The following is a 27,471-nucleotide window of genomic DNA, read 5'->3' on the forward strand; positions in this document are numbered from 1 at the left end:
GTTTAATTGCTTGCTTCCTTGCTCATCTCCTCCATCTAGACTTCTTGAGGGAGGCATTGTGTCTTGTTCCTTATTACGGAACCAAAGACAAGCCTCTATCGTAAGGTCTCGGAAATAGTTGCACAGTGAACCCATAATCCTTACTGGTACTGGGTAAGGAAAACATGACACATGCTCCAAAAATCATTTTGGTTTGATCTTGCAGATACATTTTCTTAGCAGAAATATAGAATGCACTTCCTACACATGCACCCAGTAATAATTCTGCCACTTGGCTGGAAGAGGTTTTGGTTGTTGTTGTTTAATGGGCCACAAATAAGCCAGATCCCATCAGCTTGCGTGGAAACGATGGAGAGAAGAGTCCTCAGGGCTTTGCAGCTGGCTGGGAAGTCCAGTGACTCTGAAAGCAGCTACAACAAAGCTGGATCTGCTCCATGTGTCCTAATAATCCCTGGTATGCTGGGCATTTATTGTTGTGTCCATTCATCTTAACTTCTCACCAGGAAACCGCTCCTACTCTGTGCTTCAGACAGAGATCACTTCTCCTCCGACGCCCAAGTCCTCCTCTGGCTACAGCGACTGGTTCTGGGGAGGGCATGCACACTGACCCTAGCCGATGAGCACAAAGAGGTATGTATGTTCCCACTTGGACTTGGACCCAGTAGCTGTTGGTAGTCATACTCTAGTCACTGACAGGAGTAGAGCTGGGAGGGAGGTATAGAAAGATCTGGTTTAGCAGACTTGATTGAATCAAGTCTTGCTGAAAATTAGAACTACTCTCAACTTTCAATATGGGGGCCCATGAAAGTCCTTTTATGTTTAGGCCAGTTAAGCCCCTGATATATCTGGAAAGCATATTCATAGTGTTTCTGGAAAATCTGATGGTCAGGGGCAAGGTCACAGACCCTCAGTGCTTCTAGACCAACCAAAGAAACATAGAGGGGGATGGGACTCCTGGGTGGTCGATTAAGCATCTGGTTTCGGCTTGGGTCATGATCCCAGAGTCCCGGGATCAAGTCCCACAACAGGCTCCTTGCTCAGCAGGGAGCCTGCTTCTCCCTCTACCTGTCACTCCCCTGCTTGTGCTCTCTCTAAAAAAAAAAAGAAAAGAAAAGAAAAAAGAAACACATGAGGGGTGCCTGGGTGGTTTAGTGGGTTAAGTGTCCAACTCTGGGTTTCAGCTCAGGTCATGATCTCAGGGTCATGAGACTGAGCCCTGCATCGGGCTCCACACTCAGCGTGGAGTCTGCTTAGTTTCTCTCTCTCCCTCTGCCCCTCCCCATCTGTGCTCTCCCTCTCTCTCAAATAAATAAATAGATAAATCTTTTTTAAAAAAGCCACACAGTGTCAGCTTGCTTCCCCACACAACGCACATTGGCGTTGCTCCCTGCCGCGTCTGGGGGCTGAGCCTGCGTGCGTGGATACATGTGACTTTTACAGCATCTGTCACTGAAACCTCGGTAGCTCGGAGAATTCTTCACCTTTCTAAGCCTCAGTTTCCTTTTACATGGAATGAGGAGCTTCAACAAGATCGTTCCTATACCTCCCGGTTATTAAAAATCATTTTGTAAATACTACTTTTCAGTGCTGACTGCTGCCTGACTTCATGCAACCTGCTGGAGCCGGTCTAGACGCTACCAGGAAAGCCTCGAGCTGGGACACATCGTCTGTGTAGTAGAGCTAGGTCCTTCCGATCTGTAGGCCGAAATCTCACAGGTGGGACAGACAGCCTGGCATGCCGGACGGACGGTGGAGCAGCCCTGGGTGGACGCGTCGTGTAGCCGCGAATCTGCCTGCATAGGACCTCAGTTCAAGAGTGAGACTCCTTATAGCCCCCAGTGTGCAAGTACTGGAAACATCTAAGCTGACATAAATCAATATCCGTGAATACATTTACTTACCTGTTCTTAGATCTGCTCCCTGGTTTTGAGTCTTTTCCCTGTTGGCTGGAGTGGAACCCTACAGTTATCCCAGCTAGGACCAGAATACCCTTCCATTCAAACCACACACTGGTAAGGTTGTGTCACTCAGTCATCTAGGTTGGGAAGACCGATTCATTTGCTCTCTTGTGAGAAAGTGAAGCCATCTCACGAACGTCGGGCCTTGGGTAGCAAGTGGGAGCGCACGACAGATGCACTCAAGGTCATCCCGCTACAAACACCACTGAGGCACCGCTTCTCGGACGGAGGCAGCACCAGCTCTTAGACACGCCTGGGAAAGGTCTGGAAAAGCCCTCCATTTGTCCCTCGATACCTTACTTAGGTTTTGGTTCTTCTGGTAGTTATTGCTCTATTTTTTTTAATATATGAGGTGTGATCTCTGCTCAAGCCCTTCATCGGGACTATCATCTCACAAGGGTACAAAATGGTTAAAGAATTCATTCCCCTCTGTTCTCTTCACTTGCCCTTCTTGGGTCAATAATGGAGAGATTTCTGTGTCTTGGCTTCCATGATCCCCAGGCTGGTGGTTTTCAATCGCAGCTCTGACTGGACTCTCAGGAATTCCAGCTTAGTGTGTCTAGGGGTTAGGTGAAAACTTTCCCACCATTTTTTTAATCGATGTGCTTGAAATAAAATTCATCGTATGTACCATAAAATTGGATTCTCTTAGCATCCTCCCCATTGCTGTCAATGTACCCACCTCTGACTTCAGCCTAACCTTGAGAGATATCCTTGGTTCGGGCTCCCTCTTATGTCTCTTGCCACCAACACTGTCATGTATTACAGTAAATAGCTCATCTTCTCACTTCCTCTTAATTCCTTCTACCACTCTGGGCTAGGCCCACCGTGGTTCATGTCTGACTGACGGCAGCAACTTAGCTGCCCTCCCTGGGTTCTCCCAATTCTAGTCCATTCTGCTCTGAGCTAGATTAATTTTCCTAAGCCTACACTTTGTCTGTCATTTCTGGTACTAAACAGGTAACTTCCTATTGCATCACATTACAATTCCTGCAATATTTCAAGATTTCCCGTTATCTACCTTGTCCTACCTGGTCACACTCAACAACGCTTTGGCTTACACCATCCTGGGAGTTTTGATATATTGTATTTCCTATATTATTCCTTTTTGTTATCTTGTAAGTGCTCTTCTTGCTAACTACATTACCTAGCCCCTAAGTGGTCATCTAACACCCCAAATTCATCCTTCCTCCACGACTCAGCCCATGCCAACTCCCCACCTAGCATACGCTCTCTTTCTGTCTTACACTCCTCCTGGGCCCTCCGGGAAGCCTACCCTTTCCTTTCTAGCCCCCACTGATCTTCCTCTCCTCTGAACACCCGCAGTGCTCATGGTCCACACTAGACAGACTCTCTGAATAGCCTGCTCTGTCCTACCTGCTCTGCTTGCTTCTTCCAACGAGACCACAAACCCCTTGGTGGTCGAGGCAAGGCTGTATACTTCTTTGTTCCATAGTGTCTGGCTAAAGGCGATCAATAAATATTTACTGATTAACTGAAATTGATTTATAGTGATTCGGGGGCCTGGGGGCAGGAGAAAGAGGGAGAGGAGAGTGGTATAAATTACTTCCAGATAATTACTTAGATCTACCACCTCTGGTCATCTGCTTGTGCCCTCCTCCTCCTGATTACTTTACCTGCAGAATTGAACCTCTTGGTCAAACTGTGAGTTTTCTGGCTGCGTTCCTTCCTTCAGCTGGCTGACGTTGAAAAAGGAGAGGGTGTGGTTGACAAAGCCGTGCAGGGTCCCATTGTGACTATAGGCGTACTGGTACACGAGGCGGGGGATAAAGTCGGAGGTGACGGCAATGACAAAAGCCTGAAGGACAGAAGCACAGGTGTTTGAGGGGCAGTCAGGATGGATGCTATCCAGGTGGCACAGGGTGCCTCTGGCTGAGAGACTGGTCCCCCTTGGGCTCCCCATCCAGAGGCACTGCTCTGATAGAGAAGTCCTTACTCTGACCTCACGCAGCTTTTCCACCTTTGATATGCATAAGTGAATCCACTAGACAGTGGCTGGTTCCCAAGGATGTCAAGCCAGCGTGGTTCGTTGGGTTCTGGAGGGAATGAGCACCTCTGAGATAGCCCAGCTGACACTGGTGTTGGCCAAGCCAAGGCAGAGTGGAAGATTCTCTGAGAAAATTACTGACGTAATAAGAGTGCCACTTTTAGGTGAAATGCAGGGACACTGGATGACCATGAATCTTGGCCTCCAGGGGACACCGGAGAACCAGGAATCCCAAGGATATGGTACCACAGTTCCCTCCATGTGACCGTTGTCCCTCGGCATTATTTAGCACAGCACGTAATGGAAGTCGTTCTTTCATCCATTTGACTTAAGAACACTGAGACCTAAGGAGTGGGGGAAGGAGTGGGTCTTGCCGGATCCCACCATACATACCCAACGTACTGTCTAGCATATTTAAGTGTTCTATAAATGTCTACAGAGCAAACCAAACAACGAGTGAATGATTGCATGTTTGAACGTGGAGGTACTTTCTGCAAAGAAAATCTTAAATCTTTCTGGCAGGTGTTTATACTGTATTCTGCACCAACAATTAAAGCCCTTTTTTTTTTAAAAAAAAATGTAGTTTAGGTATTGTTTTCTAAATGTGTGTATGAGTGTGGATGGCCATAACCATATTTGAGAATGAGTAACATACTTACTGAGCACCTGCTACATGCCCTTTCATCTTCCCATATAATTTCCAGAATGATCCTTTGTGATGGGTCCTATGCTCTCCCATTCTTCAGATAAGTAAGGAAGTCTTAGAAAGGCCAGGGAGGTAACATTTCTTGTCATTCTGCTGCATGACGGACAGTGCCTAGTATGCAAGGCCTCTTTTCTAGTAAACACGACTCCAAAGTAGCTACTGATCTAGTCTCCAAACTGCGCCTTATTTGTCATCCTTGAGATGTGCGCTTCCTTCATTGAGCGTTCAACATGCAGTGGGCTGATTCTCTCTGCCTCTCCTCATGCCTCCCCACTCATTTTAATAGTGTTCTTAATAGGCAACCGAGCCGCAGCCAGAACCAATGCTTCTCTCCCAGGGGAAAACGGGTGCTGGCTTTCCTGGGATGTGCCAGGCCGGCAGGGTTTTCTTGGGAGATGGAACAAAAGGCCCTGCCTGGCCACCATCCGTGCAGAAGGCAGAAGCAAAAGCTGTCATTGGCTTGGGCCCAGCAGGATTTCCTCTGAAATGTGGACATGTCTGACAAGGCAGTTAAGGAGGTCACAACAGGTAGGACACCTCTTCTCGTATGTCCTATCCTAACCTACGTGTGCCCAAGTCCATGGGGATAATTACGACTTCGCACTGACAGCTTGGAGGAACCGTAATTAAGAACCGCGGCCTGGGCAACGTTCCAGGCATTGTTTAGCTTGGGAGTAGAAAAAGAAAGGAAAGAGATGGATAGATATGCAGAATTCTTTCCTCATTATTCTTGGCTCTGAGGAAAGATCAGATTTTGACTCTTAAGGCCAAGGTATGCATTCTGGTGGATAATTACCTTTCTTTAGTGTAGTGAAATTAACGGGAAAGTCACACAGCCCTGGCCTCCGCACGATGAGCTAGAAGGCGTGCGCGCACCATGAACCAGGGCACTGCCTTGAGCAAAGCTCTGGAAGGAAAAGGCTGGGAGGTAACAAGGGCTGGTACCCAGCTTTGAAGACCTCAGCAACTCTGGAGGCCCTTTCTGTGGCTCCCTTCCCACAGAACTAGGGTGTCACAGATGGAACACTTACATTGCTGATAACAGAGAACTTGCCGATCCCGGAGAGAATGTCAAACCAAATCCCTGTAAGACAGAAAGCAGGGTGTCTGGCTCACTCCTGCCCTTGCCCTGGTGACGACAAGGCTGCAGCTCGGGTGGTGCTGCGTGGGCAAGGGCAGTAGAGGTTTCCATGGCCCCCCGGGAATGGGCTTGTCTAGAAAGGCTTAGGTGGCCCCTGTCTGAAAACCAGGGGGACAGTGGAAATGGATAAAGGCCTCCCAGAGCCCGAAGATAGGAGGATGAGGAGCTCCAAAGGATGAAGAGGCAAGGGCTTCCCCCAGCCCTCTTGAATCCAGACAGAGTGTGATGGTGGTGGCAGGTCATGGCGGCGAGCCCGAGGGGACGGATGGAGGCGGGGGGACTGCCTATATCTAAGCAGGGGACATACCGATATCTTTGGTTCTCACGGCATCTGGCCGTCTCAGCTCAGTCACGAACTTCTTTGCATCAAGCCGCACTTCAATGACATTGTTGAGGAGGGCGAACACAGGTGCCAGAGGAAAGGAGGCCACAAAGAGGGTGACAAAGCCAAACTGGATGACTGAGAGAGAAGAGCGTGAGAAGCTTCACGGGGAAGAAACAGGATCTAGGTAAACTTGGCCTTGCAGCTACAGCCCCTTGTCTTTTCTTACAGGGTCTCTTTCCCACCTTGGTTTCCTAGGCTCTCTTTTCCTCCTGCCCTATAGTCGTGGATCTTTCTCAATGCCTACAGGCCCACAGGCCAAGGCCATCACCGGAAGCAAAGCTCTGCATTAGGCACAGTGTGGAGATGTGAGAAAAGGAAAAGTCTTGACTCTTTCCTTTCCATCACTCTTTATCTCCAGTCACTAATCCTGGTCCTTTAATCCCCAGGTTGACAATCTTTCTCAGTAAGCGTCTGGACAGTAAATATTTTTGCATTTGCAGGCCACACCGTCTTATCACAATGACTTAACTCTGCCATTGTAGAGCAAAAGCCGCTAGAGACACCACGTGGACAGATGTGCTTGGCTGTGTTCCAATAAAACTTTATTTACAAAAGCAGTATATAAAGTGGGCTGGATCTGGTCCCTGGGCCATGTTTGCCAACCCCTGAAGTAACTTTAAAAAAATCACCTCCCAAATTTGGCCTCTTCTTTCCATACCCATAGTCACTGCCTTTATTTAGAAAGTGTATTCATTCATCACACATTTATTGAGAGCTCACTGAATGTCAGGCACCTTGCCAAGTATTTCAGGAGGCAAAGGTCTGGTCCTGCTTTCACGGAGCTGGGTGTAAAGCAGAACAGAGAAATGTACACAAAGATTTGCACCGAGATTTTCTGCATGCCAAGAGAGAATGAGGAATGTACCAGAGATAGCGGAGACCCAGGGGAGGGGGAGCGCAAGCCTATCCAGGGTGGGGACTGAGGAGGGCCTCCAGATCAAACACCTAAGCTTGGTCTTGAAAGACGGGCCGGGACTGAAGAGAGCATTCTAAGCCGTGGAAGCAGCGCGAGCAAAAGGGAGGAAGTCTGTGCCAATCAGATGGCTACAAGGCATCCAGCCCCTCATCACTTCAGGATGGGCAACTGCACGACCCCCCCACCCTTTGTCACCAGTCTGCCCAGGCTTCTGTAGTCCCCTCAAAACCCCCGGTAGTCTGATCCTGTCACTTACCCATCATAAAAATGGCTGTGGGCTCCCCTCTCTTTACTGGCTCTGGGCCAAATTCCTTATCCTGGGAGATAGGTACTTCATGGTCTGCTCCCCACCTACCTCTCCAGCCCCATCTCACCTTATCTCCTCCGCAGCCCATCATGCTTCTGCCTTCTGGCACTGAGCTTCTCCCCCTCGGGATCTTCCCTGAAGGCAGCAGGTGCTCCCACTCACCTGAGCACAAGCTCTCCAGCTAACAACATCTACGCATCCCCCAGACCATTCAAATGCCATCTCCTTGGACAAACCCCTTCCTGCTCCTCTACCCTTGCCCCACCTTGGTGCCTGCCTCTGTTACAGCCATCGCTGTGTGCCATTGTGGCTGATCTACTCACACCTCTTTTCCACTAGACAGGCAAGGGCCCCATCCATCCCAAGTGGCCCAGCGACCACAGTCCTGAGGCCCAGGAAAGCCACAGTCTAATAGGAACCCCCTACATACCAAGGGCAAGTTGTTTAACTTCTCCAGGTCTTGGTTATTTTGATTGCAAATTGAGGATGACAATACCCATCTGGGTTGTCACCAGGGTAAATGATATTGCACAAATCAAGTGCTTAGAACAATGCCTGCCACTTAATAATTATTCGATAATGTTACCTATTATTATCCCCTTATTGGGATAAATATCAACATTTACAGGTGGCTGCAATGTATACTGTATATGGATATGTTAAACACACAAATTTAAGGTATAAGCACTGAATGTGAGTCAGGAGGCCTGACCTCTAGCCCTGGATATGTTTCTCACTAGCCATATGTCCTTGAGTAATTCTCTCTGTTTCAATGGGCTTCAGCAATCTCATTGATAAGTTCTAAAGAGACTGGTTAAAATTCCTCTAGATCGGTAGGAGAAGAAAGGGAAGAAGAAAGCGGGGGGGGGTGGGGTGGTGGTAAACAGAAGGGGGAATGAACCATTACAGACTATGGACTCTGGGAAACAAACTGAGGGCTTCAGAGGGGAGGGGGGTGGGGGAATGGGATAGGCTGATGATGGGTATTAAGGAGGGCACATATTGCATGGTGCATTGGGTGTTATACGCAAGTAATGAATCATGGAACTTTACATCAAAAACTAGGGATGTACTGTATGGTGACTAACATAATAAAAAAAATTATTAAAAAAAAATAAATAAATAAAAGCCATGTTTCCAGGCCCTCCATGGAAAAGATGGAAAAGGAAAAGAGGAGGAGGGGGAAAAAGAAATCCGGCAACATTAGAGCTGCATGCAGCATGGTTTCCAGGGCTTCTGACAGCCCATACGTCACCTTTGTGCAAATTAGAAGGTATCCTTTCTTCAAAACCCTCCACAGGCATCTTCCAGGAAATCATCATCATCAGTGATAGATATCTACATCTATGATGTGAATGGCACCTCCTCTGAAGTAGTGCTCTTGTGCAGTACACAACCTACACAACTGTTCTCAGTGACCCTGATGGAACAACCTGCAGGGATTGAGGAGAGGCCACCCCTTTACCTAGGCATAAGCTCTCCATTTTTCACAGTCCTCACTATTCCCCTTTGCGGGAAAGATTTGGTTTGTCTCCAGAGTTTTGTTGGATTTGAACTGAGGTAGTGATTCAGCTCCAAGATTGTAGGGGGAAAAAAACGATTTTCTGTAAAAAAAAGAAGTTGTTTAATTCGTAAAAAAAAAAAGAATTCCTCTCGAGGTCTGATTCGTAGTGATGCTGTATTTCTCCTTCTATTGGATAAGCTTCAAGTTTCTAGGATATTCAAATTAAGAACGAAAACCCAGGATCCAAACTAAAAAAAAATAATAATAAAATAGAAAATGTTCACAGAGGTCTATGCCTAACCACAGAAGTTTCGAGAAAGAGAACATGCATGGAACCGCTTTTGATTTGGCAGTTTGCTTGGGCCCACGGGTGTGGGTTACTGCTCTTGCTGAGGGATGTCTGTCCCTGCCACGGTCCTTGATGCCCAGTGGATTCTCAGCTGGCCCCAGGAGACTGGCAGGTGTCAGTTGGTGGCAAGAGGCACCAGAAGGCGCAGATGTGTCAAGGTTGGGACCTTGGAATGACGCCTGCCAAGCTGGCTGGCTGAAGGGGTCCGGGCGGTTGGGAGGGGGAGGAGAAATCTTCAAAAACAAGCTCTGGGAGTCAGTTCAAAATCCAGGGTCGATGGCATCTTTTAAATCAGGCTTTGCTGAGGAATTCGCTTTAGAGTCAGGGGTTGGGATGGGGGCAGAGGGGGTGGAGGGGATGGAATTAATAAGGAAAGCAAAACAGATGTTAGACAAGTTTTCTAAAACCTGTAAAATGCATGTCTGTGTTTAAGTATATATATGAACGTGTCTTCATTTATGGACTTCTGAGTTGGTCTTCTTATTCCAATGAGCTCAGTTCTACAAGGCAAGTGTTCTTCTTCTTGTCAGTGACTTCCTCGAGCAAAACCATGCAAACTCTCCAAAGCCCCAACAAGGGCCCGGCAAGGAGACTGATGGTGGGAGGAAGGGGCAGGTTGTTTCTGAGTGGCTGTAAATGTAGACAGCACGCCCTCACCATACTTGCACAAATGGCACCCAGACACCCAGTGTCCTCTGGAATATAAGAAAATAGGACTGTTCACTCACTCTCCTTTCCTTCGCATGATCTCTAGAAGCAGATAGGAGCCCTCTCCCTGGGGTTGCCCTGATGGTTTGCTTTTTTATACCTTCGTAAACTCTCCAGACACACAGGCTCCCTTTGGTCTCTGTTTGGGTCAACATAAACGACTTTCAGGGGTGACTCAATGCTCACGGTGCACATGAATTACCCCAAGGCCAGGACACGGTTCTTATTTTTCTCTTTGCCATGTAAGCCTGTGTGTCCAGCACTGGATGACCTCAAGGAGGTGGGCTCAGCAAAGGCCAGTGGTGCTGGGGCAGTGACACGACACCCCTGTCCCCGCTCCGATGCTCCTCAGGGTACCCTAGGCCACGAGGAGCCACTCTCTGCAGATGTTCTAACTGCAGGTGCTGCCTGCACATTTCCAGGAATCAACCCAAAGAGGCAGAAACAAATAGGAAGCCTTGCTTTATCTTGGGAAGAAAAAAAAATATACAAAACTCTAACCCTCTAGGATACATATGCCAAATCCAAGACTTTTTCATTTTAGTCAAAGTCCTAAATGCTGTATCAGATAGGCGTCCGTCTGGGTTCACTTCAGAGGACACAGTGATACCGGCCTTCACCAACACCAAGATTTGTTTCTAAAAATAGTCAGCCTCCATTAGGATAAGAACGTCGCCGGGAACCCTCAGTGCACTGCCTAATAGAAGCCAGCTTGGCTTGACCGATACCAGATTAAACCTGGCCAAGCCCAATTAGGGAGGAATCCGTAAGTTGATTTTCAGCTAAGTCTTTACAAAGCCTGGTTGTAAAGGGCTCCAGAAATGCTGAGCTGGAAGCACAAAGACGGGAGACGCGCCGAGCCACAAACTCCATTGTTTTTCTCCTCTCACTCTCCAGGACCTTCTAAAATCAACACCAGCCCCATACTGCCTGATGCTGGAGACAATTAAAATCCTGGCCTTCATTACCTGGGCTTAGGTTAAAATAACAAGGAGGGGTGGATTTAAACTAAACAAGATGGCTTCCAGCAAGGACATTCCAGGACGATCTGCTTAAAGAAGAAAAATAGTGCATTAGGTAGAATAGATTGGCCAGGATTGGTGGGAAAGCTCTTGATCCAACACAGTTTTCACTCATTTAGTTAAAATTCTTCAGTGAAAATAGCCACCCTCCTATCACATCTGTGCTCGTGCGCGCACACACACACACACACACACACACACACACTAAAGCCTAGATTCTTGTCACGACATTCAAGACCCTTTGTGATCTAACCCTAATTTATTTTTCCAAACACATCTCCCTACCCATGCTCTGAGCTCAGGGCTAATATTTAGCTGGTATGCTTGGAGACCAACTCTGCCTGCTTTCCAACCATTTCAAAAACCATTGGTACCTCTTTGAACTCACCACATTTTCCATATTTCTGAGCCTTCATACACACCACTACTATCTGTGCTGCTTTAGTTTTCCTTCTCTTCTCATGCACTGAATGAATTACTATCTACATTTCAGGTCCAACTCAAACCTAACCTCTATGAAGATCCTCCGCCACCCCAGTCCCACCACCTCGCCCAGGCAGAAGTGAGTGCCACAGGCATCTTTCCTCCTTACTCCCATCATACCTAGCACATGTTGCTCTACTGGTCTATTTGACCTGCTCCCTTGATGGGGAACCCCTTGAGACCAGGGACATATCTGATTCTTTTCTGAGTCCTCACAATTTTGTGTGGTGCCTATCCCACAGCAGGTGTTGGGAAGTTATTTAGTTCATAAATACAAACTTATTTTTTCACCAGCTGTAAACACAAAACAGATACAAAAAGAGGCCGACTCAACTGTGTGAAGGGAAATCACTTAGCGATGGTGAGAAGAGATGGGACATGAGAGGCTGACACCTCCACACGGCAGTTCTCAGTGCTGTGACTTGCACAGAACTCCGACTTGTAAGAAAGTGAGTATAAAACCAGTCGGTCAGGAGAGTCTAAATCTAATGAAAATCATTATAGCATTTTTCCCCCAAAGTTTCTATAGCTTAGTAAAAGCAACACAGTCTGCTTAAGGGGATTAAAAACTGGGGGCTTAAGAATCCTCCCTTTCTTGAACCACTAAGAAGCAGTGCAAGGAAACTACTAAGGGACACATTGATGTGAGTTTGTCTTCTCACTCAAGAAGCAGTCACTGAAAAAATTCAGCTAGAAACAGTCCATTAATATAAAGGCTTATGTGAAAATAGAGCAAGGGAAGGTCATCACTGTTTATTTCATCAGCCCATATTTCAAGGCTGTACCCATTGATGCCCTTCCCCTGAGGGCAAAGGAAGCCAACTGGGCTCACCACTGAGAGTATCCCCTGTAAAAAAGAATTGCAAGTGTTGGTTGATCATTAAACAGGAAGAGAGAATGAGGGCATGAGCACGGGCCTTTACTGCTTAGGAAAACAGCTAAAAGCCCTGAAAGAATATAAGAAGGTTCTCAGTATCCATCATTCACCATTCATTCACCCATCCAACGATCATTTATTGAGCACATTCTATATGCTGGGCACCATGTCTGTTGCTAGGAAACAAAGATGAACAAATCACTGTGCCATCCTCCCAGCGCTCATAGTACGCAGTGGAAAAGGTGGATATGTACACAAATCCTGCTGGTGCCACAGAGTTAGAACTCTAATGGTAGCATTAACAGAGCACTGGTGTGGGAATAATTCATGTTCACCAGCAGATCCATAAGGCTTCACAACCACTGGGCTTGACCCGAAGAGCAAAGTAAAGGAGGCATTTGAAGGTTGGCTATATGGCTGGTAGTTAAGATCTGTCCTGAAAAACACCGATCCTAATTTCCTAACAAACAACTTAGGAAATAAAGACAGGAAGTGGAATTCCTCTTCAGTATGTATGGAGTCACTTGGGATTCATAAAACAGATCCAGCTCAATTCAGAAACTCTGAAAGTCATAACAGGAAGGAACAGGCTAGAAGGAACAGCTTAAATATTAAACGTTGACTGCACACACATCAGTGCAACATTGGGACAGACCAGCAAGGCATATTCTCTTCACTTCTTTGTGATTAAGGGAGACCCAGTAGTCCCTACTTTTTCCTCACTGCCACATGAACTGTGAAATACTAGTTTCTTTAGATGGAGAAAGAAGGTGTCCAGTGACTTGAGAGTCCTGCTACTCAACAATTCAAGAGTCTAGTTTTAACAGCAGAACATAGGTTGATAGTATAATGTAGGCCAGTCCATTAGCAGCCCTCTTCTCTACCTTGGGAACAGAGGTGAGGGCCGGGAGCCTTCTGGGATGAACCCTGCTGATGACCACAGCAAAGGGCAGGAGAATGTGGCTCTCAGCCACAGGGAGCTTAAAGGCCTGGACATTATGGTCTTCTGGAAAAATCTAATCATTGCTCCCTTCCATAGCCTCTAAGCCAAACTCCAAATGCTCAGACTTCATGGAGCTTCAACCAACATTTCCTACACATCTGCCACGTGTAGGCAGCATGGTCTCTGGTTTGTAAAAATAATCTTCGGTGTCAAGTATTATTATTTCCATTTTTCAAGTAAGAAAGCTGAGTCCCAGAGAGGTGAAATGATTTTCCCAGGGCCATGGACTTAGCAACTGATGAAGGTGGGAAACAAAGCCAGCTTCTGATGCCAACCAACCTCAATGTCCTTTCACCGCACAAAAGGGTAAACAATCGGCCCTGATGCGATAGTGTCCATCCTCCTCCCCAAGCTCCTCTCATGTCTCTTAAGCTCCCTTTAGCAGATCTTCTCCAATCTGATTTCTAATCTTCCTGTCGGACAGAGAACCGGCAATCTGTACTGAGATTTTCACTCTCCAAAGCATCTTCACTCACATGTCTTCTACGGCTGGTGCGTCAGAGCTGTCCCTGCTGTTTTCTGTGTCATTGCTCCTGTCTGGCCTGCATTTGTGCCACCTCAAAAAGCTTGTATCAGTGGACCTAGTTCAGCTTCTTCTTCTTTTTTTTTTTTAAGATTTATTTATTTATCTGAGAGAGAAAGGTACAAGCAGGGCAGAGGCAGAGGGAGAAGTAGGTTCCCTGCTGAGCAGGGGGCCCAATGTGCGGTTTAATTCCAGTACCTGGAGATCATGACCTAAGCCAAAGGCAGACCCTTAGCTGTCTGAGCTACCCAGGCACCCCTTACTTCAGCTTCTTAAAACTAGAGAGAATTGAGTTGGTGAGATCTACTGATTTATTTCTGATTTTCAGAGAACGGCCTGGTAAATTTCCAGTAAAGGTGTACTGTGAACAAATGAATGGCCTGGCTTACTCACTCTTGTCTACTTTATCCACCTGCAAAATGGGAATGTGAAGACCACTCCTTCCTCTCATCCATCCATCCATCCATCCATCCATCCATCCATCCATCCTCTCATCTACCCATGGGCTGTGGTAACACAGTCAGTAGGGCGGAAGGGCAACGAAACTAAGCACGATCAGAAAGAAGTTCCCAAGTGATAGATCATGACTGAGAACCTTTGTTTCCTTTATTCCTTTGCCCTTTCATCTTCCCAAAGGGCTGTAAAAAAGTCAACAAGAATACATAATTAGGTTTACCGAATTTATAAAAAAAGGAAATAACAGAGAAAGGAGGGAGAAACAAATATGCAAACTCTAAGGACCCATTCCAGGGCTATGGTGGAGCAACAGAATGAGTGCTGAGCTTCCTGGCTCTTACAGCAAGAAGAGAAGTGGGAAAGTGATGGAGTTCTCAATAAGTTTTAATCTTAAAGACTGCCTTCCATTTACTCATCCACTCATTTCACAAGCACTGACCAGGTATCTCCTGCATGTCAGGAGCCTGCTGTAGTACATTGAGGGGTATGGCATCCAGATATACTCTTGCCTTTTCTCTTAACTATGTATGGGGAGAGGGACTCCTAGCACAGAAAATGACAAGCAATGCATGCTTCAAAAGCAACAAAGAAAGAAAGAAAGAAAGAAAGAAAGAAAGAAAGAAGAAAGAGAAAAGAAAAGAAAAGAAAAAAAGAAAAGAAAAGAAAAGAAAAGAGAGAGAGAGATGAACTGTGAATCACCCTACTTCCCAGAAATACTGGAATGAGACCCTGGATACTGCCTGAACTGTGTTTAAATGCCATTTGGAGAAGATGGCAGGTGCCTGATTATCCAGTGAGATGACTCAGTTTGTATAAACAGGATGGCTCAGGGAAAGGAATTTCCTGGCTCTTTGAGCCATTGCCTTGTAGTATACAATCTTGGAGTTCTATGAAAGAATATTCGGGCTTCAGTGCTGATGATTGTACGGATACTCTGGAATATTTCATCACTTACAGCTAAGACACCCTTGGGACTAGATTTATAGGTCTGGTCTGTTGGAAACTTGGAAGTTAACCAGTGTGGTCCCCACTATCCATGACCAAAGGATATTGGAATATGGAAGGGATCTTGGGTGTTACCTAAGTCATTGCTTTATCTGAACCTTTCTACTCTTTTTTTAGTAAGTGGTTACCTTTGCCTGATCATTACCCGGGGGAAGACACTCAGCTCTTTATTCTCTTAGTTGCAACTCACTGAGAATTTGGGCTACATGTTATAAAGCTTTATCATAGCAGTAGCTGACTATTACATGGGATATTTTGCCTGAACTACCCACATGATTGGACAAGTCTGCCAATATGTATTGCTGTAGAGACCTGCCTTTGAGAGGATAGCCTTCCCTCATTATAAGCACTTGAAAATAAGGCATCTTGTCCCTTGGTTGGGGGAAGTCAGGGGGTAGACTGTCCCAGCTAAATCGACACAGCTCTGAGAGAGCTCTGGTGAATAGCAATGTCTGTAGAGTCCAATTGTCACTTTGTCTTCAAGGTCCTCACTATAGGATTACCTCTTTCACTCTTTATTCCTCTTTTTTCTTCTTCAAACATTTATTAAGCACTTACTGTATGCCAGGCCCTGTGGTTAGGTGCTATGAATGAATAAGACACAAATCCTGCCCTTAAGAAGCTCCCTTCACAATTTCGTGAATATGGACGTAGGCCACTGGTGTTTAATTGTATCACTTATTTATCTGGTAAAATGGTAATAAAACTTGATCAAGCAATTCTTTTGGAACTTCCAGAATTAAATTCAGGCCTACATTCTTATGCCAAATTCCACTCTGTAAAAGTCAAACTGCCTTAAGTGCCAGAGACTTATGCTTGCAGCCCTTAAAGCAACTGAAGAATTTCCTCCCATCAGGCCCTGAAGAAAACTCCACAATGGGGCTGTGAGGGGCCTGTGGCCAAAAAGCTTTGAAGCCTCATTTTGGGGTTGGGGACAGTGATGATTAATGTCATGGCCTGCTCCTGGGCCGGCATTCTTTCCTCCCCTGAGCAGTGGGGGTGGGGGACTACCCTTGAAGTCCCCCTTAGTAAGCTCTTCAGGAAAAGGGTTTGATATTGGAGATTCCCTCGAAAGCTTGCAGCTCCCCTCACAGGTTTCTCCAGCTTAATCCCTCACTCTCAGGTTTCTCTTTGTCTGGGGCCAGCCCATCCCCACCACCCAGTGCTGCCCAGAGGTAGCTCCCTACCGCCAGTGCCCCCTTCACAGGCTGACTCCCAGCCCCACCCCCCACTCCCAGCTTCCCCCTTCACCTGGGGGGGCCCCTCCCCCATGCCTGCTGGGCCCTGGGCCCTGGTTCCAGCTCAATTTAGAAAAATGTAAATATAATACATCTCTCCCTGCTGCCCCCCTCAACTGATGACCTGCCTCACCATTACAACTGACAGGCTCAGAGTGGGCTCAGTGCACTTCCTGTCTGCATGGGTGGTCCTAGAGATCACGGGGAAGGAAGCTGACAGCTGAGAGCAGAGCCAGGGATCACCATGTCAGGCACACCAGAGGGAGTGAGCAGCTTTGGTTTCACTGCTCTCATTTTTGTTCAAAGCCCAAGACAAGGGTCTTTCTGAATTGGGAGGTCTAGTCTGTTGGGAAGGATGCAGAAAAGCTATCCCTATCCCTCCACAAAAGATCGAGTTCCCATGGGTCCTGATGAAAGTCTCTTGTGCAATGATCTGGAGATCTGGAAAGGGGCTCTAGACTCAGTTCCATTAATGGGTATGTGGGCATCCTTAGGCACCATGCATCACTCCCTGTGCCTCTTGGCCTCAAGGTGCATTTTCTCTCTGGATGTATGAACTGGGATACCAGCACTGGAAGAGTCCCTGGAGGTTACCTGGCCCAGTGGTTTGCAACTCTTTCTTCTTGTCAAGACACTCAGTGAAAAATGACTATGTGCACCATTCACTTCCATTGGGGTGGCCAGGTTTCGTGCATGCTCAAACCTCCCTTGCTCTCTCACTCAAAAATAATCTGGAAATGTGAGAAAGTGAGGGCGATGTTGACTCTGCTTTACCTTATATTTTTAAACTATATGATCACATTTGGTTTTGGGTCACATCTCTGCAAGGAAGAAATCATCATTGGTCTAATTCCCTATCATGTCAAGGAGGAAAGTGAGGCCCAGAAAGATGATATGACCTGCTCAAGGTCACACTTCTTGATAAAGGCAGAGCTGAATTCACACCCACTTCTCACCTGACAGACACCCTGTGAAGACAGGAAAGAGAGAGACTCTTTGCTCTGCCCTACAGTGATCATCTGAAGAGAATAGGGGCTTCACTTTGAAGACAGAGGTGCAGAAGAATCAGAAGCAGGGACAGGATTACTACCACCAAACCTCAGTCGTCCACAGGGATGGCAGAAACTATTGCCTCCAACAAGGTTTGGACATTTGTGGACTTCAGACTTCTCTTCTCTCGGCAAGCTATTTCCCAGGGCTGCTACCTACGAGCAGCATGGAAGGGTTCATATTACGCCTTCTCTTATTTCCTTGGCTTACTCGCTGGAAAGAAGTACATAATAGGCCTGAGCTGGGGGAGGGGAGAAGGCAGAAGTAAAGGGGAGGAGGGGCGGGAGAGACAGGAAAGGAGGAGGAGGGCAGAGAAAGAGAAACAGGGATAACGCCCATTCTTGGTAATCCACCCATTGGATTATCAGCCCATTGGTACATGAGAGCTGACTGCAGCATTGCTGGAAGCGAGATGTTTCAGCCTAGATAAGAGAAAGGCGGAGCCAGAGAAGGGGTACCTCCTGTATCAGGGCTTTCTGGTGTGTTTTCAGGGCTGGTGCAGTGGTGGGGCCTGCACTAGGTCCTGTGGTTCCAGGAACCTGCCCCCAGGAAGTTAGTTATCAGAGGTATCAAAGGCATCGCTGTCTGAGGAGGCAGTTTGTCTGAAATCCTGGGGTGGGAGTGGGGGCAGCTAAAATCCTGAGGAATGGGGGAGGGAGGGGAGCGGAGGGCTGGGGAGGGGAGGGGTTTTGGAGAGGAGGGGACAACAGAATGAGAAGGCCCAGGGAGTTCCAGGGCAAGGTGGCTAGGGAAGGTCAGGCAGGAAAGGAGTGAAATGGAGGCTGTGGGTGAGAAGCTGTCTGTTGGGGTCCCTCTTGGCCAGACCAAGGATGTGTAAAAAGGAGTCTAGGGTTAAATACACTGAAAGAACCTCCCACAGAGGCCTTGGTAAAGATACCCTGGAAATCTCTGAACAATGGATGGTAAGACCAACACTAACGCTGGAAAGCATCAACAGGGCAGGAGCAAGATGGGGGTGGTTGCGAGGGGCTGTTTTGAGGGTGTGCTGGGAAAAGCACCAGGTGCAGGAGGTTGAGAGGCTGAGCACAAGCAGCAGCTTCCAGAGATATTCCAGAGAAAAGATCAACCCAGCTGGATGGGAGGTATGTGGAGACCGAAGAGTGAAGGAACAGCGATGTTGAGATTTCTCAGCTCGGGGCCTGGAGGGTGGTGGAGCCATCCCTGTGGCCACACACGCAGGAATCGTCCCAGGAAGTGGAGTCTCCAGGCAGAGGAGTGGAGAAATGTTCCCCCGGGATGGGTTCTCCTCCTGGCCTTGTCTAATGCCTCAAAACAAGCCTGAGGTGGCGGCTGGGAGAGGGCTGTCTTGTTTCCAGGCCAGAGTTTGTTCAGCCTCAGTACAGTTCTAAAACCCAAGGAAGTCTGGTGAGCGGGCAATGACAGCCCGGAACAAAGAGGAGAATGGACAGCTCTCTACAGCACACCTCTGCTCAGTCACACGCGAGCTGTCAAGGCCTAGCCTCTCTGAAGAAAGCACAGTGAGCTGCGTTTTGTTTCGTGCTTGTTTTGTAACAATAGGGCCCTTGCTTGTAACTGTCTGGCCCTCTCTCTCGGCCGCTAGTCCCTGAGGTCCTGGAGGGCCTGGGTCCCACTTGTTGCCTCTGTGGGCTCGGTGCCTGGCCCAGGTGCTGACCCAGCAATGCCCTCAGGGGATGGCCAGGATGGGGGCACTGCAGAGGGAAGACAAGAAATCGGAGTTGAGCTTAAATCCGAGTCCGAGGGACAGCATTCCACTCTGTCCACTTCCACTAACGACTTGATCCCCGAAGGCAAAGGAGCAAATTAGAGCCAGAAGTGACTTTTCTTCGAGGGAAGCCCTGATCATAAACATGGTTCACTCTGGTCTTGGGAGATGAAAATTGCCACATATAAAAAATATATCTAAATATGTCCACAGTGAAAAGGAAGGCCTCCCCAAATATCATGGGACAGAAAGGAGTGAGGCCCCTATTTCTCTGCCACTGAAGGAAGGGAGCTAAAGTGCCATTCATTCAAGACACATTTCACTGAGAGGCGCCTGGGGGGCACAGTCTGTTAAGCTTCCAACTCAGGTCGTGATCTCAGGGTTGTGAGATCGAGCCCCGCATCAGGATCCATGTTCAGTGGGGAGTCTGCTTGAGATTCTCTCTCCCTTTCCTTCTGCCCCCCCTGCTCATGCTCTCTGTCTCCCTCTCAAATAAACAAATAAATCTAAAAAAAAAGAGGAAAGAAAGAAAGGAAGGAAGGAAGGAAGGAAGGAAGGAAGGAAGGAAGGAAGGAAGAAAGAAAGAAAGAAAGAAAGAAAGAAAGAAAGAAAGAAAGAAAGAAAGATCTTATTAAGGTCTTACTCCATTCCAGGAAATGTGCCAAGTGGTGAGTCTAGGGAGGAAAAAGGGGGTCTCTGCCCTCAAACACTCACATTTTTTTCCCTCTACCAAAGCAGGTGTAGGAGACCCAGAAGAACTGTTGATGGACAAACCCAAAACTGCTTCCAAGAGACTTGTCTGAGCCTGAGCAACTCAGCAAGAACTTGCTGCAGGCAGACAGACCAGCACAGGCAAACCAGCCCTGGAAGCAGGAGGTAAGCAGGTGCGCATTCGCAGAGCCAGCTCCTGGACGACCTTGCAAGCTACACCCTGCCGGGCATTGGAACTTTAACTTAAGGGAAGTCAGTAACATTGAAGGATTTTATGGAGAAAAGAACACATGCTTTGGACTGCATTTTAGAAAAGCCATTTTAAAAAGTGAGGATGAAATGGGGAAGAGGGGGGAAAAGGAAGCAGGGGACACGTTAGGATGTATCTGCAATCACGCAAAGGAGGTAAGTATTTCTGGTTATAAAATAAATAAGCCACGGAGATGAAAAGTATAGCATGGGGAACACAGATGATAATGAAAAAAAGAAGATGGGGGCACCTGGGTGGCTCAGTAGGTTAAGCATCTGTATTCTGCTCAGGTTATGATCCCAGGGTCCTGGGATCGAGCCCCAGGTCAGGCTCCCTGGTCAGCAGGGAGTCTGCTTCTCCCCCTCTCTGCTCCTCCCTCTGCCGCTCCCCCTGTTCATGCTGTCTCTCTCACAGATAAATAAGTAAAATCTTTTAAAAATTAACTAATTAATTAAAAAAATAAAAAAGAAGAGGAAGAAGGAGGAACAGTGGGGGCTTGAGTGGGAATGCAAAATTCTTAGTAGGGGCAAAACCAGTGAGGTAAGGAGCCAATAATAAAAAAGGTTCTGGATTGTACTGAGCGGGACTCTCCCCAGCTGGAGTTGCTGCAAAGTCAGAGAGGAATCTTGGAGGAGAAGACGGGGTCTGTGCCACTCTGGGGTGCTCCTCCTGAACCCACAAGTTCAAATCTGCAATTTCAGGAGGGTGTTGCAACCCTGCTCTCTGAGCACGGCCTGCCCGATGTGTTTCCATCCACTGGGCGACGCTCACAGGTCTTGGTGGACGCATCTAGACATCAGGGGGAATGGATAGCCCTTGGCCCTCCAAAGTCATGATCTGGCCTTCACTCCAAATGAATGAGTAGGTATGTTTGCAAGCACAATGCACCCCCCTTTCCATGAAAGTCTGACAGGATGTAAACTCGTGACCAAGAAAAATGAGATTTCCTCTAATGACCATGTGAATGACAGAAGAAAGTCATCTTGTCGCCCACATTTGGAGCCTCAAAACTTGAGCTGTATTCAAGAAGCCAGAGGAAGGCTCTAAGGGGGATAATTGAATTCCTGGATCAGGAAGACAATACTGATTATTTTTCAGATGACTGGAGGAACAAAAGCTTGTAGGTTTTATTTTATTTTATTAAAGATTTTATTTATTTATTTGACAGAGATAGAAACAGCCAGTGAGAGAGGAAACACAAGCAGGGGGAGTGGGAGAGGAAGAAGCAGGCTCATAGCTGAAGAGCCTGATGTGGGGCTCGATCCCACAACGCCGGGATTATGCCCTGAGCCGAAGGCAGGCGCTTAACCGCTGTGCCACCCAGGCGCCCCAAAAGCTTGTAGGTTTTAGATAAACAGATGACAGAAAGAGCCCATTTGAGATGCCAGACTTGACAAGTAGAGCCCTAAGGGCGTAGAGGTCTCTGAAAAGACAAACATCTTGGAGTGTTTACATCTCATGCTTCTGAGTGGGACTCTTAGATTTGCTTTGGAGTCTGGTACCCTCAGTCCTTCAACATTACTGCCCAGCCCTACACTCATGGGTTGGGAAGAACCTCTAGGGCTCACTACACTGAGGGCTTCAGACTGTTGTTGTTTTTTATTTTTTAAGATTTTATTTATTTATTCTTTTCTGTCTCTTTCTTTCTTTCTTTCTTTGAGAGAGACAGTGCATGCACAAGAGTGAGCAGGGGCATGCACAGAAGGGGCAAGAGGAGAGGGAGGGAATCTCACGTAGACTCTCTGCTGAGTGTGGAGTCTGATGCAGGGCTCGATCTCATGACCCTGACTTCACAACCTGAGTGGACACCAGGAGTCAGACGCTTAAATGACTGGGCCAGCAACTGGGCTTCAAACTGTTTTTAGTCCATTCCTAGATTAAAGGGAATGAAACTGGACTCTTGACAAGAATAGTAGCAGTTCGTATTCACGGAGAGCCTACGTGTACCCAGCACTGGTTTTTAACTACTCTATATCCATGACCTACTTCTCAGAACCATTCTATAAGGTAGGTGCTATTTTCATCAAATCTACTTTCTAGATGAGGAAGCTAAGCCTGGCTGACTTTACGCATCAAGCCCAGAGTCATGTAACTAGCTGATGCAGGCTTGGGACTAGAAGCCTGGTGGTCTGACTCCAAAGCCCACCCCTACCCTCGCTTAGCCTATACTACTAGGTGGAGTAATATTTAGTAAAGTTTAGTCTGCAGCCCAGACTTTGATTGTACATGGGAGCAAATACTCCCTTCCAGGGTGAAGAGGATATTCCAGAGGCAAAAGGAATGAAAGGAATCTAACTCAGAAACATAGTACTTGCACTTATATAAAGTATGAAATAAAACAGTCATGTCTCTAAAATGACCGATAGCTTAGCGAAATGGCCTAAAGAATTCTGGGAGTGAGTTTCTGTGGAACTCAGCTGGGAAAACCCATGTGTGATTCAGGCTTCCTCCTCCACAGAAGACTGAATCAATATCATTCTGAACTATTGACCCTGTCCTGGTCTCCAAATTCATTCCTCCCCTATGTGCTTAATAAGTGTTTGATGAATGAAAGAATGAGTGAATGAACCCTCCTGTTTCTTCTTCCTTCCTTTGTCTTAATACCTCGCCTCTGTACTTGCTGCCTGTTTCCTCAAGGAAAACACAGTCACAGCTGGCCAAGATTTTACAAGTGCTCCCTATGGCCTGATGTGAAACACAAACTTGTCTGATCTTCTGGATTCACCATTAAACTACCATAGCTTCATCCAAACCCTTCCTACCCAACATCCACCATTTGCTTTGGCAACACTTACTCATGGCCAGGAGACTCTTGGACCTTGTGAGTCCTTTTCCTTGGAATACTCTCCCTTACTCTTATCATTAATATGCAGACCATCAGACCCAGAAGGGACCTTGGGGATCAAGTCCAACCTCCCACCTACAACTGGAAATCTCTTCAAAACATCCTTGACCCACCATCAAACAAGCCCCACTTTGAAGATGATCCTTCATTTGCCACTTAAAATTGGTAAACACTTAACTTCTGTTAAGAAACCATCCCTCATTAATTAATAAACCATTCATTTACTCATCTTTGTTTATAGGACACAGTGAGTACCTCTTATGTGGCAGGAAATGTGCTAGGTTATGAAGGACATGGAAATGAATAAGCCATGATTCCTACACACTGCTCTTTAGAATCTGATAGACTGGGTCTGCAGAAGAACAGCTATGTGAGTAATATTACCATAATTCTGTAAGATACACCATCACTGTGTATACCATATATAATGCTGGGACAGAGAAGCAAATAATGATTCCTCTAAGGAGGAATGGAGCTTGGTCTATGAGGACTTCACAGAGGAAGCACTGTGAAACCTGAGTCTTACAGAATGAGTCTGGAATATTCAAATCAATAAGGTGGAATGAGGTGGCTACAGGCTGAGAATCTCAAGCTTATTCTACATTGATAATTCCTTCGTATCACATTACTTCAGGATACTAAATAATTTGTATTTGCTGGAAGAGTATTTTGTACATTGCCTGTAGCTCGGTGAATCGGTCTAATTTAGAAAGCAATTTGGTAAAGTAAACCAAGAACTATACAATGGCCATACCTTCAATCTAGTAATCACATCTGTAGGAATCTACATTGAAGAATCATTAGTAAATATTGAAAAGATTATATGCATGAAGACAATATATATTAGATCATTAAAATAGGGGAAGAATTGGAAAATGAGCCTCCACTGTGCTTCACTGGAAAATCGGCAAATAAACTATGGTACACTTATTAGAGGGATCACTTATGATGCAGCTCTTAGTTTTGAATATTATATGACAACTTGAAAGCACTTATTCATCTACATGAGAGACTACGGACTCTGAGAAACAAACTGAGGGCTTCAGAGGGGAGGGGGTGGGGGAATGGGATAGACTGGTGATGGGCAGTAAGGAGGGCACGTATTGCATGGAGCACTGGGTGTTATACGCAACTAATGAATCATCGAATTTTACATCAGAAACCAGGGATGTACTATAGGGTGACTAACATAATATAATAAAAAAATATTATTATAATTAAAAAAAAAAGAAAATACTTGTTCATCTAATACTAACTGAAAAAACAACAAATGTGTGCATATGATGACAACTTTATTTTTAAATCATATACATAACAAAAAGGGTCTAAGAAGAAATGGCACCAAACTGCTAATAAAAATTGGGCTGAAATGAGGTAAGTTTGGGAGACCTGCTCCCTTCTTTTCCCTATTTTCAAACTTTCTATTAGATGGTTGATTTGTTCCCTTATAGCCTGTAAAGAAGTGTGTGTGTGTGTGTGTGTGCGCGCGCACGCACCTGTGTTTTGTTTTATCTACAGAATTAATTTCTGCAGCAGCCACTGGCCGAAGACTTATGTTAGGGATATAATAGGAAGACATGTTTCTGGTGACCCTGCAGCCTTCATTGTTAAGAGTCAAGCGGCGGGGAACGCCCGGCCAGCCTGCCAGTTGGGGATGCCCAGCTGTTTTGGTGCAGAACACTGCTGAAACCTGATTGCTCTTGACTTGGCGGTGGCCCGCGGGGCCCCTAGAAACATGCTTAAGAATAGGCCCTACTTGCTAAACGTTACATCACCTGATCCCCTGACCTTCCCCGTGATGTACCACCATCCCATGACCTTCCCCGTGATCATGCACCACTATCCCGTGACCCTCCCCGTGATGCGCTACTATTCACTAGAATGTAATACGGATCACTCCCTTGATAGATTGTGATTGTAATTGCCTTTGATTGTTGCCAATAAATACGCGAGGTTGCAGCTGTTCGGGGCGATCACTCGTGGCGGTTGTCCCCTGCACCCGCGCTCTCTTTCGCAAGCTAACTTGTCTGTGTCTCGTCCTTCTCCCCAATCGACGAATTAAGGGTGCTGCGGCTGCGCACTGCAGACGTGCCGCGGCAAATTTCTGTCTACAAAATCGGGGTATGAACGTCTTCTAGAAGCCACGAAGTCTAGTTCTTGGGTTTTTTTCCTCTTCTCATTACTTCGTAAAGTGCCCAAGTCTGAACACATAGTGGGTGTCCATTCACTGCCACGGTGGCTGACAAAGTGCACATAGATCCCTACGCTCTGCTTTCTTGGCACCTCAAGACCATTGAAAGAAACAGCAATACTCGACAGCACAACTTTTATATGTGCTAGACACTCTTCCAATAAGCACCTCGCAGATACTAATTCATTAAATACAACAATCCCATGAGGTACATATTATTATTATTATTATTATTATTAATTTTATTTATTTACAGCTAAAGCAAATTGAGACACATAAAAGTTAGCCATTTACCCAAAGCTGTCCAAATAGTTGGTCAGAGAGCCAGGATTTGAACCCAGGGGTTAAAGCTCAAGTGTCTCTGCTCTTAAGGACTCAAAAGAGGAAGCTTGGAAGTAGCCAGCTATCTGGACAGACAGGCAGGCAGGCCGGGAACACCTATATGGATAGCTGTGTGGTGGGGGTGGGGGACTGGGGTTGGAGGATTGGGGGTTGGGAGACAGAGCCCAGGGATTTTTAATGTAAGCCCTTTCCCCAATGGAAGCCTCTGGCAGCAATTTCTACCTGACAGGATGGCAGACACAGAGGAGTGGCATCTGGAGTGTGAGTGATCACCTGTGTAAATACCTGGTTCAGTGCCAGAGAGGGATCAGTGGTCGGTCGGTAGCGCTGAGATAAAGACAGAGAGCATAAGGAGCTACATATTCACCTCAACTGGGTCCTAGCCTATTGTTCCTGAAGCAGATATGATGATTGTTCCTTCTCTGGTGAGTGTATTTAGATTACAAAGTGCAGATTTTGCCTGGAATTTTAGAACCCCAGAACTAGAACAGACCTTTTATAGCCATCTACTACTCTAGACCCTCTACCCTTAGCATACACGCATTCTTATCAACCGAAGAGGAGAAATATCCATGAGAAATAACAAGTGAGAGGCCTGGTGCACAGAGAGGCATTGGGGGCCCCCTATTATAAGTGATGAACCAAAGGAGGCAGAACCATTATGCAAGCACAACAATAGGTCCAGTGATAAAGTACCGAGTGATACTTCTGATGAAGAGGCTTCTCAAATATCCACCCCAAGAAAAGGTCAGGATTATTCACGAGCAACCAAGAACTTGAAGGCAGCTAATCTAAGTTGGGGCACTTGTAACGGAGAACTCATGGCTTTTAAACCACATGTGAAATGACTGTGTTCCACCAGCCTGTACTACATGCAGTCCTACTTTCAAGCCTTCGCCAAGAACAGCAAGAGGCTCTGTAACTAGAAATCTACCTCTCATCCCCTACACAAAATACCCCAACTTTTTAAGAGAAAAGCTGATACTTTACCCAGCCCCACCTGAGTAGAGTGCTGGACTCTCCTATAGTCTCCATTTCAAAGATGGATGTATCCTTGCCCTGAGTGTCCTAGGATTACTTTGCTCTTGCTTAATGGACAGTCCATTCTTAAATTTCAGGTTTCACTATTTCCGTTTCAGGTTTGTCAATGACAGACACCATGGGAAGGGACCTGAGAGACCAAACTTCTCATTTCATAGATGAGAGGAAGGCCAAGAAGAAAAGTGTATCACCCTAGTGTCAAGGTGGTAATAGATTTGCTCCTGTTTCTGATTCCAGGGTTCCTTCTGCCCTACCCTCCTCACTTCCATGTGGCACTGAAGGTGACGTTGTGTATCCATGAAGCCCAGGAAGATGCAGAGACTTCCCCTGTCATTTCCCTAACCCCTTTCCTTGCCCTTCATGCAGACCCCCTGTGTGATCCTCCCCCAGGTGGAAGGAAAGATCATGGGATCTTACTCATCTCCATGTACTCTGGAGTCAGTCCAGTGTATGGCTCCAAGCTGTAGTCTAGGTCCCACTGCTCTGGATGCTTTGAGTGGGCAGAGTCAGTTTCTCCAGGTTCTGTCTCATCTTTCAGCTTCCGAAATAGTTTCTTTAGCTTCCTGGGAAAGAAATGAACCAGTCACCAAAAGCTCTGGAGGACAGTTAGTTCTACAGACTGAAGGAGGAAAAAAAAAAAAAAAACTAAGGCTTTTTAACACTAAAATTATCTCTGCTCCAAGGACAGAGAGAGGGAACTAAAGAGACTACTTTTCTCTTTAAGACAATGTGAGGTTTTCTTAACAG

At 46.5% G+C, this 27,471-nt stretch overlaps 1 protein-coding gene across 1 annotated transcript in view; it reads right to left on the reverse strand.

Annotated features, from left to right (window-relative positions):
* ANO2 (anoctamin 2) overlaps positions 1 to 27,471 on the reverse strand; it is a 318,709-nt gene that overhangs the window by 10,149 nt on the left and 281,089 nt on the right. Inside the window, exons 23-26 of the mRNA XM_040642600.1 lie at positions 27,142 to 27,287; positions 6,121 to 6,273; positions 5,704 to 5,756; positions 3,596 to 3,777 (exon numbers count right to left, since the gene is read on the reverse strand). Coding sequence (XP_040498534.1) covers positions 3,596 to 3,777; positions 5,704 to 5,756; positions 6,121 to 6,273; positions 27,142 to 27,287 — 534 coding nt within the window. The remainder of the gene's footprint in view (positions 1 to 3,595; positions 3,778 to 5,703; positions 5,757 to 6,120; positions 6,274 to 27,141; positions 27,288 to 27,471) is intronic.

This window comes from Ursus maritimus, unplaced genomic scaffold (assembly GCF_017311325.1).
Source record: "Ursus maritimus isolate PB19 unplaced genomic scaffold, ASM1731132v1 scaffold_26, whole genome shotgun sequence".
Classification (NCBI taxonomy): Eukaryota; Metazoa; Chordata; class Mammalia; order Carnivora; family Ursidae; genus Ursus; species Ursus maritimus.